Source organism: Chrysochloris asiatica, unplaced genomic scaffold, assembly GCF_000296735.1.
Source record: "Chrysochloris asiatica unplaced genomic scaffold, ChrAsi1.0 scaffold00072, whole genome shotgun sequence".
Lineage (NCBI taxonomy): Eukaryota > Metazoa > Chordata > Mammalia > Afrosoricida > Chrysochloridae > Chrysochloris > Chrysochloris asiatica.
Window position 1 is genome coordinate 10,247,099 of NW_006408590.1, and position 19,574 is coordinate 10,266,672.

At 47.1% G+C, this 19,574-nt stretch overlaps 1 protein-coding gene across 1 annotated transcript in view; it reads left to right on the forward strand.

Annotated features, from left to right (window-relative positions):
- Nucleotides 1–742: 742 nt before the first annotated feature.
- NAT10 (N-acetyltransferase 10 (GCN5-related)) overlaps nucleotides 743–19,574 on the forward strand; it is a 33,568-nt gene continuing 14,736 nt past the window's right edge. The window contains exons 1-14 of the mRNA XM_006864881.1: nucleotides 743–859; nucleotides 978–1,069; nucleotides 5,107–5,278; nucleotides 7,190–7,312; nucleotides 8,262–8,323; nucleotides 9,928–10,042; nucleotides 10,133–10,240; nucleotides 12,513–12,646; nucleotides 14,167–14,260; nucleotides 14,375–14,473; nucleotides 16,849–16,985; nucleotides 17,505–17,629; nucleotides 18,210–18,360; nucleotides 18,569–18,665. Coding sequence (XP_006864943.1) covers nucleotides 752–859; nucleotides 978–1,069; nucleotides 5,107–5,278; nucleotides 7,190–7,312; nucleotides 8,262–8,323; nucleotides 9,928–10,042; nucleotides 10,133–10,240; nucleotides 12,513–12,646; nucleotides 14,167–14,260; nucleotides 14,375–14,473; nucleotides 16,849–16,985; nucleotides 17,505–17,629; nucleotides 18,210–18,360; nucleotides 18,569–18,665 — 1,617 coding nt within the window. The 5' untranslated portion in view covers nucleotides 743–751. The remainder of the gene's footprint in view (nucleotides 860–977; nucleotides 1,070–5,106; nucleotides 5,279–7,189; nucleotides 7,313–8,261; nucleotides 8,324–9,927; nucleotides 10,043–10,132; nucleotides 10,241–12,512; nucleotides 12,647–14,166; nucleotides 14,261–14,374; nucleotides 14,474–16,848; nucleotides 16,986–17,504; nucleotides 17,630–18,209; nucleotides 18,361–18,568; nucleotides 18,666–19,574) is intronic.

A 19,574-nucleotide genomic window follows, 5' to 3' on the forward strand; every position in this document is an offset into this window, starting at 1 on the left:
GAGGCCCTTGATGGAGTTGGATTCAGTGTCTGTTAGGGCCGCAGGGTGACTGGTTAAATGCTGGTCTGGTGGCTCATCAGCTTTGTAAGCCTGGAGCTGAGTCCTCTTGAATTGAGGTGGGGCTCCGGCCTCACACTGATATAGCTTCCAACCAGGTAGTTCCAACTCCCTGAGAACAAGGTCTGCACTGGGACTGGCCATACCCTGGTCACCAGGGAAGTGTGGGGAAAGAGAAGGAATTGAACCTCTCCTATCACCTGTGTGACTCTGCGCCACCAGGCCGTCTCCTGTTGCCAAAGCTTCTCACAAGGTGGTGGAACTGCATCTGTCAGTCTCCCTCCTCAGCTTCTCCCAGCAAGCACTCAATCCACTTCTCTGACCTTTCCTCAGAAGTTCAGGCTTCCAGAATTTTCATCTGTGTCTGTTTCATTTGGTCTCTTGTATTTTTGCTGTAGAGGGTCTGTGTGGTGCATCTGCCTAGCCTGCCATCTTGCCAGAAATCTTTTTTTTTTTTATATTTAAGTTTCTGATTTTTTAACTCTTCACTAAAGGTATGGATTCCAGTTTCCCTGTTGACTTCCCAAGCCTGCTTTGCTAATTGTTATTATGAGGCTGTTTTGAGGGTTAAAGGTGTGCTAGCATGGCCCATGGCGACCCAGGGAGCAACTAGGCAGTGTGCTCCTAACACTGAATCTGGTGTTCATGTCCAGTTGTGTTTCCTCTCTGTCTCTTTTAGTGACAGTCTGTCACCATGCATCGGAAGAAGGTAGATAACCGCATCCGGGTGCTGATTGAGAACGGGATAGCTGAGCGGCAAAGGTCTCTCTTTGTTGTAGTTGGAGACCGAGGAAAGGATCAGGTAAGAATTACTTCTGAGCTACTTTGAAGTAAAATGCTGGTTGGGACCCTTTTGTTTTTTTAGAATTGGTGATTACTGTCTTGGGCCCTGAAAGTCTGTGTCTTTTTTGCTTTGGCAGGTGGTAATACTCCATCACATGTTGTCCAAAGCAACTGTGAAGGCTCGACCTTCAGTGCTGTGGTGTTATAAGAAAGAGCTGGGGTTTAGCAGGTAAGCTTGGCCCTCCCACTTAGAATTTCTCCCTGTGAGTTCCTGGCCTGTTTTAGGGATCATTACTGTTGTGGTGAAGTGCCGTGGAGTCGGTTCCGACCTATAGTGACCCTTTGTAGGGTTTCTGAGGAGCCGGTTCCGATCTATAGTGACCCTTTGTAGGGTTCCTGAGGAGCCGGTTCCGATCTATAGTGACCCTTTGTAGGGTTTCTGAGGAGCCGGTTCTGACCTATAGTGACCCTTTGTAGGGTTTCTGAGGAGCTGGTTCTGACCTATAGTGACCCTTTGTAGGGTTTCTAAGGAGCTGGTTCCGATCTATAGTGACCCTTTGTAGGGTTTCTGAGGGGAAACTGATGAGCTTGAACCGCTGACCTTGCATTTCAAATGGCTTTGTACTCTGGCACATTAACCAGCAGTACCACACTAGGACTCCGTAGGGATAGTTGTTGTTATGTGCCGTGGAGTCGGTTCCAACTCATAGTGACCCTGTACAGGGTTTCCAAGGCTGAAAATCTTTATGGGGGTAGAAAGCCTCATCTTTCTCCCACGGAGCGGCTAGTAGTTTGGAACTGCTGACCCTGAGATTAGCACTGTAGTGGGGGTGTTATCTCTGAGGACACTTCCAAATGGAGAATAAACAAAAGCTGACTTTCCTTTCATCATTTTTGACAGTAAGTTTCATATCGTTTTCATCCTTTTTAAGTCCACAAAGGCACTCTAGTGCTGCTCTGGGTTAAGTGCCGACTACTAATGGCTAGACCAGTGGTTCACATTCACCAGTCACTCTGCAGAAGACAGATGATGCTGCCTGCTCCCATAATGATTTATAGTCTCGGAAACCCTAGGGAGCACTTCTCCTCTGTCCTGGAGGATCCACAATGGGTGCTGGCTTGGTGGCTAAAGTCCATACTCCATTGTCTTGCTGATTAAACCCATTTAATGCTAGTTCCTTCAGGTGCCCTTTCTTATTGTGGTGCCTGGGGTTAAGCACTAGATTGCTCACCGCTGGATCGGCGGTTCAAGCCTATCAGCTACTTTCAGAAACCCTGTAGAGGGTTGCTATGAGTCAGAACCCACTCGGCGTGAAACATGTTTCTTTCATTTTGTTTCTGTGGAGGATGTGCCTCATCCCAGGACCAAGACATACACCTTGATCTACTCTGAATCTCTTATCTGCATCTCTCAGATTTTTGTCTTTCTTCAGCTCTCCCCTTCATACACATCTGCAGCATCCTCCATTTATCTATAATCTTGCCTCAGCTTTCCCCATTCCCAGAATGGTTAGCAACATAGCCAGCTTTATCAGCAGGCTAGTATTTTCTCTCATTTTTATTGCCAAACACCTGAACATAGAAGTCTTTTGCACTTCTTGCCATTCCGTTTGCTGTGTGACTTGTGCTTCTGTGATCAAACCGTACTCTTGGAGGCGGCCAGCGACTTGATACTTAGACAACAGTTTTCTCCTTCTTTTGCTAACCGTTCACTACCATCTGTGACAGTTTGCTGTTGTTTCATTTTTTGAAGGTGTGGTGATCATTCCTTTTGTTTGTAAGTATCAGACCTCTAGCGCTCACACACACTTAGGCACAAAGGGGGATTATTGAAGTGTATGGTTCAGTCCATGAAGCCCAAAGGGGTGTGGCTTCACCTCTGCTGCTGGTGACCCCCAAGCCAGAGTGTTCCTGCCCCTAGTTCTTGCTCAGTCTCTCTTATCTGCCCTGAGCTTACCATGCCAGCTTTGTTTCCTTCTGCCCCCTTGACAGAAAGAGCACTTGAGTTTGGCATGTTATAGACCTTAGTTCCTGGAAATCAGTCTTTTTCCCAAAATTCTCAATCAGAGGGGCCCACCCCTGGGCCAGGGCAGGTGAAAGTCTGACAGGTGTACTTACGAGCCTGGATGAGGAGGAATTTGGGGTAGGAAAAGGGAGACTGCTGTTCCCTGACAGGTAACCCAGGATGTGTCCAACTCCAAAACTGTTTCTTGGCCTCGATCACAATCAGAACACCTTTTCTTTCCCTTGAGCTGTCTCTGCCCCTAAACCTAGCTCGTATATATTCTGCCCTTGGCCCTCTTCACCTTTCTTCCCACAGGTGAGCCTCTGATGTTGGCTCAGATCCCATCTGCTGCTCTGATTTCTCTCCCAGATACCCTTTCCGTATGTGTTCCTTATCGCTTCTCTTCCAGGTCCTGGGATAGCCACCTAGAGCTGCAGGCCCTGCATTCTGTCTGAACTCCTTGCTGTCTGCTCTGCTTGGAATGCCACTTTCGCCTCTGTTCTCCCCACTGCAGTCCTCCCTGTTTTCCAGGGCCTTCCTCCTGCATGAAGCTTTTCCTAAGGCCCCCAGGCATATGAGCTGGCTCTCAGCCCCCTTTAGCACTTGCCCCTCTATGATGTTGGGATGCTGGTCACACCCTGCCTCCGTCTAGTCACCTGTGTGCTGCTCTTTTTATGTCTAGGCGGTCAGCTCCACTGGGGAGGAGGTCTCAATGTTGTCTTACTTTAAAACAGGCTAGCTTGTTTGTAATAGATATACAATTAGCATTTGTGGAGTTGGGTATACTGTTAACTTATTTGGTTTTAATGGCACCAAAGGCAATTCAGGTCAGTCTTCTGGCCTGAAAAAAATACGATTCTGCTTAAAATAACGATTTTGAGTAAACAATTTGGCCTTTAAAAGAATGATCAATATTTTGTTATAGAAAATCTTTTTTAAAATACAGAAAAATCACAAAGATGAGCATAAAATCACCATGTATCTGAATACCCAGGCATCATTTGCATTTAGGTGAATGTCCTCGATATGTGGTTTAAAACATGCTATGTTGTCTGTCGTCTTCCAGGCTTGGTAAGCACCTCTCATGTAAACTGAGAGTAAGGCCAGGTGTTCGTTGGCAGGATGTAAAGCTCTCAAGCCTTCTGCATCTCTCTTCTGGTCACTTGTGAATGTGACAGGGATGGCACCAAAGTAGGCAGCTCACAGTTTTCTGGGCAGTCTTGCCTTTCGAATCCAACTCATTGATTTCACTTTGAAAAGTCTGTTCTGTTGTAGCCTTCCCCACCACTGTTGGGTCCTTGAACTAGCAGCGCCTTCTAAGTTGTGAATTTGGTGTGAGCCAGGAGGGATGTAGAAACCAGCTCACTGGCTGCCTGCTTCACAGATGAGCGAGTCAAGACCCAGCATATCTAGGCCGTGGTGCTAGCTGCTCAGTGAGATAATCAGTGTAAAATTCTGATCAGTTCTGATCATAGGACTCCAGGTGTGACACTACAGGATCAGCTCTGGACATCGAACCATAAGATTGGCAGTTCAAACCCACCACCTGCTCCTCAGAAACCCTATACAGGATTGCTATGAGTTGGAGCTGACTCGACAGCACTTAACAACAACATGGCCTTTAATTTTGGAGAGCACTCTTATTCTTTCTTTCTGTAAGAGAAAAAGGCAGGTAATAGAGATTCAAGTTATTTAAGACTGCCCCCACCACCACCATTTGTTTTTCTGAGAGACTTACTAATTTTTTTCCAGCCCTTCCATTCTCTGATGTGTTGTCTTAGATTCAAGCTGTTGTTAAGGGCTTGCCTTCACGGTCTGGGTAAAGAAGGAGATGAATGAATTCAGGAAAAGTTATCTACCATCATTGCTTTTCCTAGGCCCACTGGGGAACAGCACTAGGTAGAGGAAACTTTGGCTCGTGAGTCAGGAAACAAGGACACCTAGGTTTGCTTTCAAGCTCAGACTCTTGGCCAGAAACTGTGAGGTTTAAATACTCCCATTTTATCCCTCTTTCAAGTGAAGCTTCTGCCCAAGGCCGCAGGGCAAGGCAGTAGGGTTTACACACAGACCTTTCACTCAGAAGCAGAGTTCATCTGCATCCCCACTGCCCTGATGCCTCTCCAGCTTGCTTCAGCTTTAATGTGAGAACAGCGGCCCTGCTAGCTCTGAAGGTCTCATAGGGCTGTCATTCAGGCTTTCCCTGTCCTCAACCCTCTAGCCCCTCTGGCTAACTGGCTTTCATGGGATGGGGGTGATTGCAGCCACCGGAAGAAAAGGATGCGGCAGCTGCAGAAGAAAATAAAGAATGGGACACTGAGCATAAAGCAGGATGACCCCTTTGAACTCTTCGTAGCAGCCACAAACATCCGCTACTGCTACTACAATGAGACCCACAAGATCTTGGGCAATACCTTCGGCATGTGTGTCCTCCAGGTGGGTGACTGCCCCCAGCCTGTGGGATCAGCCCTGAGGCTGCTTCCCCCATGAGAACAGGTGGTTTGGTATGGTAGGACAATTCACATCCTGCCTCCCATTACCAGTGGAAGCCTAAGCTATTTTCCCAAAGGCAGCTTGATTGCAAATGTTCTACTTTTAACACAGTATTTATCAAGAGATATTAACTGGATCAAGTTTTATCACAAAGAAAGGACTGAACTGGGAGTGACCCTAGGACCCCAAACCCTTATTGGACCTAACCACAGATTCTTCCCAACCAGTGAGCAATGGGATTTGTTTTAATTAACTGGGTACAGACCTATGGAGTCCTGGTGTGGTGCTGTGGGTTAATGTGCTGGTGTGTAAGGTTGGTTTGAACTGCAAGGTCGGCAGTTCAAGTTCACCAGCTGCTCCTCAGAAACCCTATGCAAGGTCTCTATGAGTCACAACCAGCTCAACAGCACTTAACAACTGCAGAGCTTTAGACTCCTATCTCCCCTCCCATCCAGAGTGCTTCATTAGCATAACCACCACACCCTCTCCTCCCTTTCCTCCCCAACACACACACTTAAGAACTATTTGGTGAATTTATTCACTGCTCTGTGTTCTCTTGGGATCTTGGTGTGGTGCTGTTGGATCAGCACTGGACTGCTAACTGCAAGGTTGGTGTTTCAAACCCACCAGCTGCTCCTTGGAAACCCTATAAAGGGTCGCTATGAGTCAGAACCAACTCAATGGCACTTAACAACATGTGTTTTCTTGTTTGGCAAGTTAGTAGACCAAGTTTTGCAATTTTCCTGTTTTTGGTGCTGGTGATTGTGTGCTGTGAAGTCAGTTCTGACTCAGCAACCCTGTATAGGGTTTTTGAAGATAGAAATCTCATCTTTTCTCCTGCAGAGCTGCTGGTGGATTTAAACTGCTTTCCTTGTGGTTAGCGGCCAAATGTGTAACCCACGATGCTACCAGAGTTTTATTGCTTGATACCTTTTGTTGTTAGGTGCTTTCGAGTCCACTGTTGACTCACAGTGACCCTGAGAGCAAGTAGCCCCTTAGGGTTCTTAGACGATCATCTTTAAGGGACTGATTGCCAGCTCTTTCTCCTGTGGAGCTACTAGGTTGGTTTAAATTGCCAGCCTCTTGGTTATCAGCTGAGCACTGAGAACCTGTTACGCTACCAGGACCCTTATTTTGACACCTGACCCTTTAAGAAAAAACAAATAATTTCAACATAAATCCCTCAGTGTTCAATGTATTTATTATATACATGTATAACTATCTCCATGATTATGTAATTTGTAAAACATACCTTATAATATGTAAATTAAGAACCGAGGGGGGAAATCATGACTAGAAGTCTCAGGGTTTACTTCCTCTGGTCCAGTGGGTTGACTGGTTCACCACTGGCTTGCATCCCACATTGGAGGTCAGACGACAGAAGATTGGCTTCCTGCTCATGCTTTATTTGAGGAAATGCCTGCTCTGATTGCTGGACAGAGCAATTAGGGCATTGATGGGTTCCTCTAAGCAGCAGCTCCTTCCTTAGGTACGTTGAGGTGTGTCAGACGTGGCTCATCTATACACATGTGGGAAAATGCACATGGGATGTGTCTGAAGTTCAAGTGTGAGTTAATGAAGGACTTGCTTCCAAATAGGATTTGCTCAGAGTTGAGTGGAAGCATTTTTTACATAAAACCGGTACACCTGTACCCCAGGGATAAGCTGTCTTCTTTAGTGCCCCTAATTAAGGGGCCATGAATGTGTGTTTTGTGTGTACTCTGGTGAGCTGGCGAGGGTATGTTTGTGGGGTGGGGGCAGGGGCGTTTGCGTTTGTGCACTGAAGTCTTGATTTTATCAACCGGTCCTTGGTTTAGTGCCCCTGGGGCTGCCATTAGGGTCTCTGTTTTCTAGGATTTTGAAGCCTTAACTCCAAATTTGCTGGCCAGGACTGTAGAAACAGTGGAAGGCGGAGGACTGGTGGTCATCCTCCTGCGGACCATGAATTCACTCAAGCAGTTGTACACGATGACCATGGTAAGTTTCTCATTTTTGACTGAATTGTGGAGGCTGCAGTCAGTGCTTTTGCAGCAGGCCACTTACAGTAACTCCCGTTGAGCAGTCCGCACAGACTCTGAGCTGGGAGCTAATGAAAAAAGCCTCAGTGGCCCTGAGAATGCCTAGGAATCTTTGAATTTCTCGTTATCTTTTAGGCATGTGCATATCTTATACCAGTGAGACTCAGATATGAAGCAGCTTTTATACAGTTAACATTTTCTAGGGTGGTATTCTGCAAAGACTCGTACCCGTGTCTAAATTCGTGTATTGCGAAAAGAAAGGGACCATGTGCTGGCTTCTTCACTGGTGGTTCGCACCTTAACGAGTAACGAAGAAACATTGGCCAGTTCCCCTTCCTGTTTGGTAGGAAAGAACTTTGATTCTGGGAGAGAGAAGTTTCTCCTAAAGCAAATTCCACTTTGAGGATATGGTTAGAGGTCGGGATGTGTCTCCTCTGGTTCAGAGCTCATCTCGTGGCTCATCTGTGTTCTGAGAAGCAGCTTTGTCTCCCCTGGTGCAGAACTCATCCGTATTGCCTCGTCTGTGTTCTGAGAAGTAGTTTTCCAGTCGTGGCCCTGCTGCTTGGCAGGGGTGTTGGATTTCATGAGCTGCATTTTTATCTGATGAGATGGACATTGGTCCTCAAATCTCATTGGCGGCTCCAGCTTCTGGAAGTTCCTCAAACCTGCCCTGCTTGTTGTTGCTCAAGGGCACTGATACTTCCAGTGCTTGGATCTGACCCTAGTCCCAGCATTTGACATTTGGCCACTTTAGTTCATCGTGTTATGTGTGAGGGGATTTTCTTTCCAGCAGCATCACTGACATCTGTCTTTCATCCACTCTACTCTGAGTGACGGAACATCTTCACATTTGGAACCTGAGCCTTGGTACTGTGTGGGCGCTAATGGATGCGGTCTTGCTTTTTTAGGATGTGCATTCACGGTATAGGACGGAGGCCTATCAGGATGTGGTGGGAAGGTTTAATGAGCGGTAAGTCTCCAGATCTGTCGAACCCTTGTTATTCCTTTACAGTTGTGGGAGAGCTATTGGTGGTGTTCAGTACCATTGAGTCAGTTTGGCTTATAGCAATCCTGTATTCCTGTGGAGAACCATTGTTGTTGTTAAGTGCTATCCAGTCAGTTCTGACCCTTAGCGGCTCTATGTAGGGTTTCCGAGAAGCGGCTGGTGAGTTTGCGATTCAAATGACTTTGCAGTCCAGCACATTAACCCACAGCGCCACATCCATAGTTGGAGGATTGTTTATGTCGTGGGTCTAGTTGAAAGCTTTGCTTTTTCGTGAGGGAGGTAGGACAGGAGTCCAAAGTGGTGCAGGTCTTGACAGCTATAGTGGATGTGAAACTTAGCTGGAAGGGGTGAGCTTGAGTGGAGAGGTGGTTTTGGCACTGACTTGTTAGTGATCTTAACCAAGTCACTTTACTTCCCTAGCTCTTAGCTTATTTTTCAAACAAGGTTTTCATCTTGATCTGTTTCCTAACATGTGTCTCACAGAACACGACTGTTTAAGAGACAGCTTGTGACTGAAAGGTTTTCTGGCCCAGTACATCTAGGCAGCATTGAGACTGTTCCTGCTCTTCTTCATGAAGATTTACGTTCTCCTCTTGTAGCCTCTGAAAAGTCTTTCAGCAGCAGGGACTCATTTAACTGTTTCCCAAACCTATTTAACCACCGCAAAGTCCTTTTACACCAGTACCTTAAACCGGCTGAGATTAGGGGTTCTCAGCTCGAGTGCTTTTGCCCCTTGAGGACATTGGGTGGTTTCTGGGGAAATTTGGATTGACATGTCAGGGGCAGTGGCTTGGAGATGCTCCTGGCATCTAGTGGGTAGATACCGGAGATGCTGCTAAACAGCCTGCAGTGCATAGGCCCGCCCAGCCCTCACCCCTCACCCCTGGTTCATAATGTTAGCATGCTGAGGTTTAGAAGCCCTGGACTCATTGAGCTTTAGGGGGTTTTGCTGGTTTAATCATCATTCAGCAGCATGTGAATCTTCCTCTGTTCTACTCTTCGTTCTGCTACGAAGGAAGAGCCCTATGCTGCTGAATAGAACAGCCTGAGAAAGGAGCCAGGGAGAGCCTTTTCTTGCAACTGTGGGAGGCTGTTGGAATTTTATAGCTACACACATCTTTTTCTGCAGGCAAGAATGCTTGGATTATATTTCTCAAGGGAACTTTCCTGTCAGCCTTTCCCTTTCATTTTTCCTTCCTATGACAGAAGGTCAATCCAGTGTGTGTGTGTTTGCTTCCCCATGTGGCCAGTGGCCATGTGTAGCGTGGGTTTTGAGTTTCCCGTTTAATGATGACCAGAGCCTGGGAGTAGGACGAGGGAATGACCAGGTAGTTTAGAGGGCTGAGGTGGTTGTGCGCAGTAGGAAGTCTCCTTATCGTTGTCTTGAGGAGTGCTTGGTTTCCGTGTTTGCCTTATGAAGCATGTTCATGAGCGGAGGCTGAGCATCATCTGTCCTAGGTACTGGTTTTCCCAGACAAGGTGATTTTCTTGAAGAAAAGCTGACCCTTGTTGAGTAGATACTGCTGCCCCCCTTCTTGACACCTCATTACAGTGGTTTTGTTCCTCAGGTTTATTCTGTCTCTGGCCTCTTGTAAAAAGTGTCTCGTCATTGATGACCAGCTCACCATCCTGCCCCTGTCCTCCCACATTGCCAGCATTGAGGCACTTCCTCCACAGATTCCGGTAAGTCTCCCAGGGGCCCAAGAGGCTGGGGGAGGCTGTGTTTTCTGTGTGGATGCTCCCGCCGCAGACCCCTCATCTTCTTTCTGACAGGATGAGCGTCTCGGTCCTTCCGATCTGGAGCTGCAGGAGTTGAAGGAGAGCCTGCAGGACACCCAGCCTGTGGGTGTGCTGGTGGACTGCTGCAAGACCCTAGACCAGGTGAGGGGGCAGGCAGAAGCAACAGATGCCAAGTGAGGACAATCTCGGGTCCTTCCTAGGGAAAGCACATTGTTTTTGCTTGCACTCACGCATGCCCGGCCACAGCAGGGCTCGAATGTGTTGTATGGATTCACAGAAGTCTAGGGATGACCTCTGCCCCAGCCTGATTTAACAGGGAGCTAGCTGGTGGTGAGAGGAAGAGATGGATTCAGTTTGGAGAAGAACCCCCTTAGCACTTTTTCTAAATTTTAGTAAAACTGAGAACCAAACCCATTTTCATCGAGTCACTTCAGACTCAAGAGTTTCTGAGACTGTAACTTTACGGGAGCAGACAGCCTCATCTTTCTCCTGCAGGGTGGCTAGAGAGTTTAAACTGTCCATCTTGCATTTAGCAGCCCAACACCTAACCCGCAGCACCGCCAGGGCTCCTGATGTAAAGATGTGTGTTATGTGTGTTACGTTCCAGTTGCTTCTGGCTTTTACAGAAGTGAGAGCTGGAGGCCTCCTGTACTTAGTGTAGTTCCCATGTGAGGCCACACAAGGGTCCTGTGTGGTGGTAGAAACCTGACCCTTGTGTGCAATGCAGGCTGGGTGGGAGTTGCTGGAATGCTGAAGTGGCCAGTGAGTAAGCTCAGTTTCTCTGGTTCCTGATCCCTGGGGGAGCTGGCTGGGCATGCTCAGAGACGGCTAGGTGTGTTCAGGGTTCTGGTCTAACTAGGGTCAGATGAGTAGCACGGGCTTTTGGGCTCTACTGATAGAAAACAGCTGCTGTGACTCCTCCCACTTGGGGCCACTCCCAGTAGGCTGGTTTCACATGTCGTTCTGGAAACATCCCTGCCAGCACCAACAACATAGTTCTCTCTGTTATCAGGTTGCAGGCCCTAGGTGGCTTTGAATTATTTCCTGGTATCCCTCTTCATCATTAGAGAGGAAAAGGGTAAACGGAGAAGAGAAGAGGAACTATAACACCAGTTGTTGTTAAGTGCCATCGAGTCAGTTCTGACCCATAGCCACCTTGTATAGAGTTTCCGAGGAGTGACTGGTGAGCTTGAACCGCAGACCTTAGGTTGAAACCGGCTTTGCAGTCCAGCGCATTAACCCACAGCACCACACAACACTAGTAATAGTGTTTTAAAGTAATGAATGGTCTGTGAATTTTTTGTTTTGTTTTGATGGGACAAAATAAGTATAAAAGTAAGAAACAGAAAACTCTGCTATTTCTATTTGCAGCTCCACTCTCCAGAGATAAGTATTTTATCCTTTTGGTTTGTTTTCTATGCCCTGTGCCCCCACAAGAGTTCTGCTGTTGTGCTGTAGGATCAGCACTGTGCTGCTAAACTGCAAGGCTGTCAGTTCAAACCCACCAGCCGTTTGTCAGAAACTCCGTACAGGGTTGCTGTGAGTGGAACCGACTCGACAACACTGAACAACAACATACCTTTACGTGGATATATTTTAAATATGCAGAGTTCTGTTTAGGGTGTAAGTGGTCCCTTACTGGACATTTGGGATGATTTCTAACTTTTTCCCTATTGTAAACAATGCTGCTAGAACATTCTTAGAAATACTTTGTGGACATTCCAAGGCAGTCTCTGTAGTTTGTGCTTCCAGGAACTGCTAGATGGGAGAGTGGCAGTGTTAAAGCAGGCTTCGCCCCAGTTGATGGAACACCACCTACAGTGTTTGAGAACTTGTGACTGTCAGAGAACTAGAGTGGACGCAGAAAGAGGAATCAGGAGCTACCACAAAACCTGCACCAGACAGGGTGGTAGAGGATGGCAGGACATAGGTTTGCATGTTGTGAAGGTCGTGTCAGCAGGATTTGGTGATGGATGAAGCAGGGGGATAGAACAGGAGGCTTTGGGCCTATGCAACTGACTAGAGTTACCTGAGGTGGGGGGAGGTGAAGGAGGTTTGGGGACAAGTGTTTTCAGTCTGGCTTGTGTTGCAATATTTATTGGACACCTAAGTGGAGATGTACAGAGAACATTTGATGTGTGTGAATTGACTGCAGGGAAGAGGCCTGGACAGGAGAGGTAATGCTGGGGGTTATCAGCACCTTGGTGTTTTAAGCCTTGAGACTGAGATGAGGTCACCATGGGATCAGGCAGTCCCAGCAGTGAGTGTGCTTTCTGGCCTAGAGAGTTGCCTCCTTGAATAAGTCTTGGCCCCCACCTGATTTCTTCTCAGTGACAGTGGTGATGAAGGATGTCACAAGACTGAAACCTAGACCCTTCTCAGATCCCACCTAAGGGTGTTTTTCTTTGCATAGGCCAAAGCTGTCCTGAAATTCATCGAGGGGATTTCTGAAAAGACCTTGAGGAGCACCGTTGCACTCACAGCCGCCCGAGGAAGGGGAAAGTCTGCAGCCCTGGGGTTGGCCATTGCTGGGGCCGTGGCCTTTGGGTAAGGGTGTCCACTTCCCATCTCTGGGAACTCTGGTCTCTGAGGGGGCAGTGTGTAAGCAGGGCTGGTGGCCAGGAGACTGTTCCTGGCTCAGACTGGGCTCACTTTGTGATTTCTCTGCATCTTGGGTTCCAGCTTGGGCACAGCAATTCTGTCTGCCCCACTTTGGATGTGCCCCACTCTGGATTGTGTGTGGACATTTGTAGACACATGCGCCACTGCCTTTGTATTAGAGTATAAAGTGGAATACCAACACAAAAGGGCAAAGAAATAGGGTGGTGCTTGGTGGTGTGCTCTGGAGTCGGTTCCGACTCATAGCGACCCTGCATAGGATTTCCGAGGCTGGAAATCTTTATGGGAGCAGAAAGCCTCATTTTCCTTCTGAGGAAAGTCTGGTGGTTTTGAACTGTTGACCTTGAGGGTAGCAGTTAGTAGTGCAACTTGGAACCACTACACTACCAGAGCTCCTTAAAGAAGTGGGGTTGTTGTTTTTGTTGTTGAGTGCCGTCAAATTGGTTCTAATCCATAGCAACTCTGTATAGGATTTCCAAGGAGCAACTGGTGAGCTTGAACTGCCAACCTTGTGGTTCAAACCGACTTTGCTGTCCAGTGCATTAACTCACAGAAGTCAGATGATAAGACTGTAATACTATGAACTTTGCTGACTGAGAAAAGAACAGATGAGACTTTGTAATGATTTTGATTAATGGAAGACCTTGTTTGGAGTCTCATGTCAAGTCTCTGTTCTTTGCCCTAGGCAGATTTATGCACCTATCAGCTCTGGTAGTGTAGTGGTTATGAATCGGGCCGTGAACCTCAAGGACAGCAGTTCAAAACTACCAGCTATCCCGTGGGAGAAAGATAAGGCTTTCTGCTCCCATAAATATTTATAGCCTCAGAAACCCTGTACAGGGTCGCTATGAGTCAGAACCGACTCCACGGCACATAACCATCACCACCACCATAATAGTATATGTGAGTTTCATGAGAATGGACCTTCTGTACGCATTGTGTCCCTCGCTGCTCATATGACTGAACATTTTGTTGCTGGGGAAACGTAGACTCAGGGAGTGTCACTGACTCAGTGCTGGTGGAGCTGGATGTGTTCTTTGTTCTTTCTGCTACTCCGTGGAGGAGCTCCCTCAGCCTATTAGGGTTAACCGTCCACACACATCTGCTGGAAGTGGAGCCATGCCTCAACACTGACTGAGCTCTCTGGCTTCATGGTTTGAAGTCCTCTTGGTACGTCTGGTGACCACTGTGAAGTCCTAGCTTTGGTGACAGGGCACAGGCAGAGTGAACAGCCTGCTGGGCCTGCAGCTGGGGAGTTGGCCCTCTACTCCTTTCCACAGTTAACTGTCACTCATTGCTGGGACTTTCTGCCTTTAAGTTGGTAACATACTTTCACTGGGTGGGAAGAAAAGTCTACTAGGTCTGGTTAGCCCCCCGTGTAGCAAGAGCAGACTTCTTTTTTTTTTTTTTTAAAGTTCATTTCTTAAGCCTTTTCTTTTGTCTTATAGGTACTCCAATATCTTTGTAACCTCCCCAAGCCCTGATAACCTCCACACTCTGTTTGAATTTGTATTTAAAGGATTTGATGCTCTGCAGTATCAGGTAAGACTTGAGGGTCTTGCTTTGATTATGTGTTGACTGTCAATCCAGCAGTGAGCGGAGCCTTTAGGGTCTGATGTTTAATGTTTATCAGTGCTTTGACTCTTTCCCCTTCAGGAGCACCTGGATTATGAGATTGTTCAGTCTTTAAATCCTGAATTCCATAAAGCTGTAATCAGGGTGAATGTGTTCCGAGAACACAGGCAAACCATTCAGGTGAGCTTCACGCCCCAGCCCCACTGTGTGGACCTGTGTCCTGCTTCTTAAGTGGCTCTGAGAGGTTTTCCTTTATACTTTATGTCCTGTGTAAGTGGATGCTGCTCAGAGAGCTTTACTATCAACCTGTTGTAGGTTTTTCAGCCTTTTCTAAAGAAAAACACTCAAGCAAACTGTAAATGCATGTAGTCACATTGAAAAGTTCTCCCTCTAAAATTTCAAATGTGGCATTGTGAGTTTGTTGTTTAACTTATAAAAAAGACAGAGAGAAAAAGAAAGGCGTTCCAGTATCAATTCTCATTTTGCTTCATTACCACTGGCCTTTAAAATGGTTTGTCTGTAACTAGCACAAAACCTCGTTATTATTCAAAAGAGAAAACTTTTGCTCTGGTTTAGCTAGTGGCCCATTTTCCTTTTTACACTGTGCTTTCCCAAAAGCTCTATAAATCTTCAGTGCTTTGCAAGTCTGAACGGTCTGTCCCTGATCCAGAGGCACCATGTGGTTCCATCTGGGAAAGAGTTGTCTGTGTGACTGACCGCTGAGGGGCCTGGGATCCGTGTGCTCTGGGAGTAGGCTCACAGATTCTTCCTGGAGTTGGATTGGGTGGGAAGTAGACCTGGAGAGCATGGTAGTTTCTCCCTCAAGTGTCTATGCCCTTCACCTTCAGAATCCTCGTGGTTTTTACCCTACTAGGTTTAGAAATGAGCCCTGGTAGTGTAGTGGGTTACACATTGGACTGCTAACTACAAGGTCAGCAGTATGAATCCACCAGCTTCTGTACAGGAGAAAGATGAGACTTTCTATTCCCGTAAAGCTTTACAACCTTGGAAACCCTATACAGCACCACTGTGTGTCGGAATTGACTTGATGGCACACAGGAGCAGCAGCTGATCTCCTAGAACTTCTATACACTTCTGCCAACTTTTGTCTGATGTCCTTGGCTGAAAAGAGGGCTGGCGTGGGGGAGCAGGCAATGAGAATAGGAGACAGGTTAAAACTCAAGCAACAATATACAAAGCAAAGAAGAAAACACAAATTCAGGCTCCTCCTTGAATTTGTAATCAGATACCCTCTCATGTTACCAGAGGCCTTTGGCTTCTATGCTGCAGTTAAACTGACTGTGAGGAGAGATGAGTTGACTTTACCAGGCTCCATTTGCAATCAGATACCCTCTCATGTTACCAGAGGCCTTTGGCTTCTATGCTGCAGTTAAACTGACTGTGAGGAGAGATGAGTTGACTTTACCAGGCTCCATTTGCATCCCTTCTTGCTGGAGATTGGGAAGAATATTCTAGTCCAGATGCCTACCCCAGGGGCCTGCTCTCTGTGCTACTCTTATCAGGGGCTTGTTTTGTTTTCCCCTTAAATGTGCAAGATGTGGGGCCCTATAGAGGAGAGGGGTATTCTGCTCCAGGAAATGAATGGGGCCTGAACTTCTAGCACAGCTGTTAAAATTCTTGCCTTTGCAGTAAAAGGTTTCAAACATAGAGTAAAATGCAAAGATCACTATAGCACTAAGTTCTCACCACTCAGATTTGGGGAAGGTGGATGGTTTTACTATTTTTGTTTCACAATTAAAAAAAAAAAACAACCTTAATATTGGTTTTAGAAAATGGAAATGTCATGGATGCAGTTACAATCCTCCTGTAACCCCACTCAGTCCCACTTGCTCCATCTCTCCCAGAGGTAGCTATTGTGTTGAGACTACTGCTCTTCCTGCCACCCTCTGTGTTTCTGCTTGTGACATGTAGGTGCATAGCCATCAATGAAACCTGACACACTGGTCGGTCTTCACCAGCCTGCTTTTACTCAACGTTTGTTTTCAGGACTTCTCCAGATGGATGATTATTGCTCTCGTTGAATTCATTTGCAAGCCCTGGGTGAATATACTACCGTATTTCCAGACGTGGAATGTTTGGTCCTAGGGCATGTAGTTTTCCAGCTTTCCTGGAATCTGCCCACTTGTCCTTTATAAAGTGTCCCGATTTACCTTGACAGCAGTATTTGTGGTTGTTTTGTAAATCATCGCCAGCGTCTAGTCCAAGGTTGGGGACCAAGGAGAGGATTGAGAAGAAGGAACGGAAAGGGGGTAACCACCTGGCAGCTCTAGAGCAGCTGCTAGGTAGCGCGTTTTAATATTTGCTTTCTTTTTGTTCTGGAGCACTGTAAGCTTGTAGTGAGAGGAATCTGAGGCTCTGAGGTGATGTAACTGTCCAGTCAGTAGTCGCACTCCAATTGACTCTGCCATCCAACTCCAAATAGAAAAGAGGAATGGGAGAGAGAAGAAGTGGGCAGAAGGAGAAAGGGGCTGCCGGGTGAGTCCCCAGCCATCACAAGGTGGCCAAGCCCTGAGCTTAACTTTTCTTCTTTTCAGTACATCCATCCTGCAGATGCGGTGAAACTGGGTCAGGCTGAGCTCGTTGTGATCGATGAAGCTGCGGCCATCCCCCTTCCCCTGGTGAAAAACCTGCTGGGCCCCTACCTTGTTTTCATGGCTTCTACCATCAACGGGTAAGGCCCTCTGGGCGGAGCTGTTGGTCCAGGGTTAGTTAGGGCATGTTAGGAGGCAAATGAGGAGTGTGGCCTAGAAGGGAAGTTGCTTCGGTCTCTCTTGGGCCTTCTGCAAGCAGCAGTCTGACCCTTAGTAATGAATTGTAATTCCTCTCTGATCTAACATTTCAGCAGGCAACATAAGACAGAAATTTTTGTAAACCCATATTATAAATGTCTCTCCTGTCTTTAGATCAAAGAATGTGCAGGACAGTATCAATGGTTTATATCTTAGATTTATGTAATGTGCATAAGAAAGCAGACTACAGTAGCACAAAAACGCCTGTTTTGATTTGAAATGTTTCATGTTTACTTTAGAGAAACAAGAGCAGACTAACCAACTAGTAAACAAAAGGAGAAATCCGAGTCTACAGGCCAGTGGTCCTGGGGCAGGATGAGGAAAGGGGCTCGCTGCCCCTCTGAGAGTGTGGATTTGGGACCTTGCACCTGATTGTCTTTGCCTTTGTTTCTTTCTCCTAGCTATGAGGGCACTGGCCGGTCACTGTCCCTCAAACTAATTCAGCAGCTCCGCCAACAGAGCGCACAGAGCCAAGTCAGCACGACTGCTGAGAACAAGGCCACAACAACAGCCAGGCTAGCCTCAGGTATCCCCTGAGCTCTGCATGGGGCCTCACCGTTCACAGCACCTCCCCTCAGACTGTGTTGCTGAAGTCTTACTGTGCTAATGGTGCTGGGAGCCGTACCAGGCCTTTCTACTGCCAGGCACAAAGGCTGAAGTAGCTTTTCTTAACAGGCACTGCAAGCTCCACTAATCAGGTGGAACCTGACTCAGGCCTCCTGGTGGTTGGCTGCCTGTTTGTCACACTCTCTGGGCATGTCACACTCTCTGGACTTAATGAGAACGCTGTAGGTTTGGAATCATGACATACAGAACATTCACCAAAACAATCTGAAACCACCCCGTTTAAATTCTCAAGCCATATTTATCTGGGTGCCACGTGACAAAGATGAAGTCAGGCATTTTTGCTTGCTCCATTAGATTGTTGTTAAGTGACTCGAGTCCGTTTCAACTCATAGCGTCCCTGTGTTTCTGAGGAGCAGCTGGTGAGTTTGAACCGCCAACCTTGCAGTTCAGCTCATTACCCACAGTGCCACACGAGACTCCTTGCACCATTAGGTAGGGCATATTTAATCATTGTTTATTGTGTGTGTTTCTGGAAACAGCTCGAACGCTGCATGAGGTTTCCCTGCAGGAGTCGATCCGATACGCCCCTGGGGATGCCGTGGAGAAGTGGCTCAACGATTTGCTGTGCCTAGACTGTCTCAACATTACTCGGATTGTCTCTGGCTGCCCCCTGCCTGAAGCCTGTGAACTGTATCCTCTGGCTGCACTGCCTTGTGGGAGGCAGAGGGGCAGGGAAAGCTTTCAAAACCAGGGCCTTCTCTGGTGGAAGGGAAGAGCCACATCTCCTCATTTCCCTTTTCTCTTTTTCCTGCCCCCAGTGTTGAGGGAAATCCACATCTCCTGGTGTCCTGTTTGGGGATTTCTCTGGCTTGTTTTAGTTGCTTAACTCTAGACCCAGCTATTTTGTGAATAGAGATACCCTCTTTTGCTACCACAAGGCCTCTGAAGTTTTCCTCCAGCGGCTTATGGCCCTCTATGTGGCTTCTCATTACAAGGTAACTACAGCTCGCCGTTCCACTTGGTTTTCACATATTTTGTCACCTACTGGTTGCAACTTGCAGGTTGTTGCCTGTGACAGGGCCAATGACCTGCCTGGAGGAATTGCGTTTCCCATTATTCAGACTTGTCCAGGACCTCTAGTTTTGTTTACTGCTTGGGGGCTCCTCCTGTGTGTGTTTCGGGGTGTGTGAGCTGTAGAGTGAGAAACTTTGCCCATCTTACTAAGATGTGCCTGCATTTCTTTCCTGTTTACTAAACCAATATTGTTGTTAGGTGCCATTGAGTCCTAACTTAGAGTGACCCTGTATGTGGTTTCCAAAGCCGTATCTCTTTGCAGGAGCAGAAAGCCTCTTCTTGCTCTTTGGGAGCATCTCGTGGCTTGAATCGCTGATATTATGGTTCCAATCCAGTGTTTATTCTGCAGAATCACTGTTCTCCCACTAAACCATTTGTTGTTGTTGTTGTTAGGTGCCATCGAGTTGGTAGCGACCTTATGCACAGCAGAACGAAACACGGCCCGATCCTGTGCCAACCTCACTACTGTTGCCACGCTTGAGTCCATCGATGCTGCTACTTGGCCAATCCATCTCGTTGGGGGGGTCTTCCTCTTTTTCTCTGATCCTCCACCTTACCAAACATGGTAACTTTCTCCAGTGACTGGTCCCTCTTGACAATACGTCCAAAGGATGAGAGACAAAGTTTGGCCATCTTGGCCTCCAGGGAGCACTCTGGCTGCACTTCTTCCAAAACGGATCTATTGTTTCTTTTGGCAGTCCATGGCACTTTCAATATTCTCCTCCAACACCATGACTCAAATGCATCAATTCTTCTATGGTCTTACTTATTCACTGTCCAGCTTTTGCATACATATAAGGTTATTGAAAATACCATGGCTTGGGTCAGGC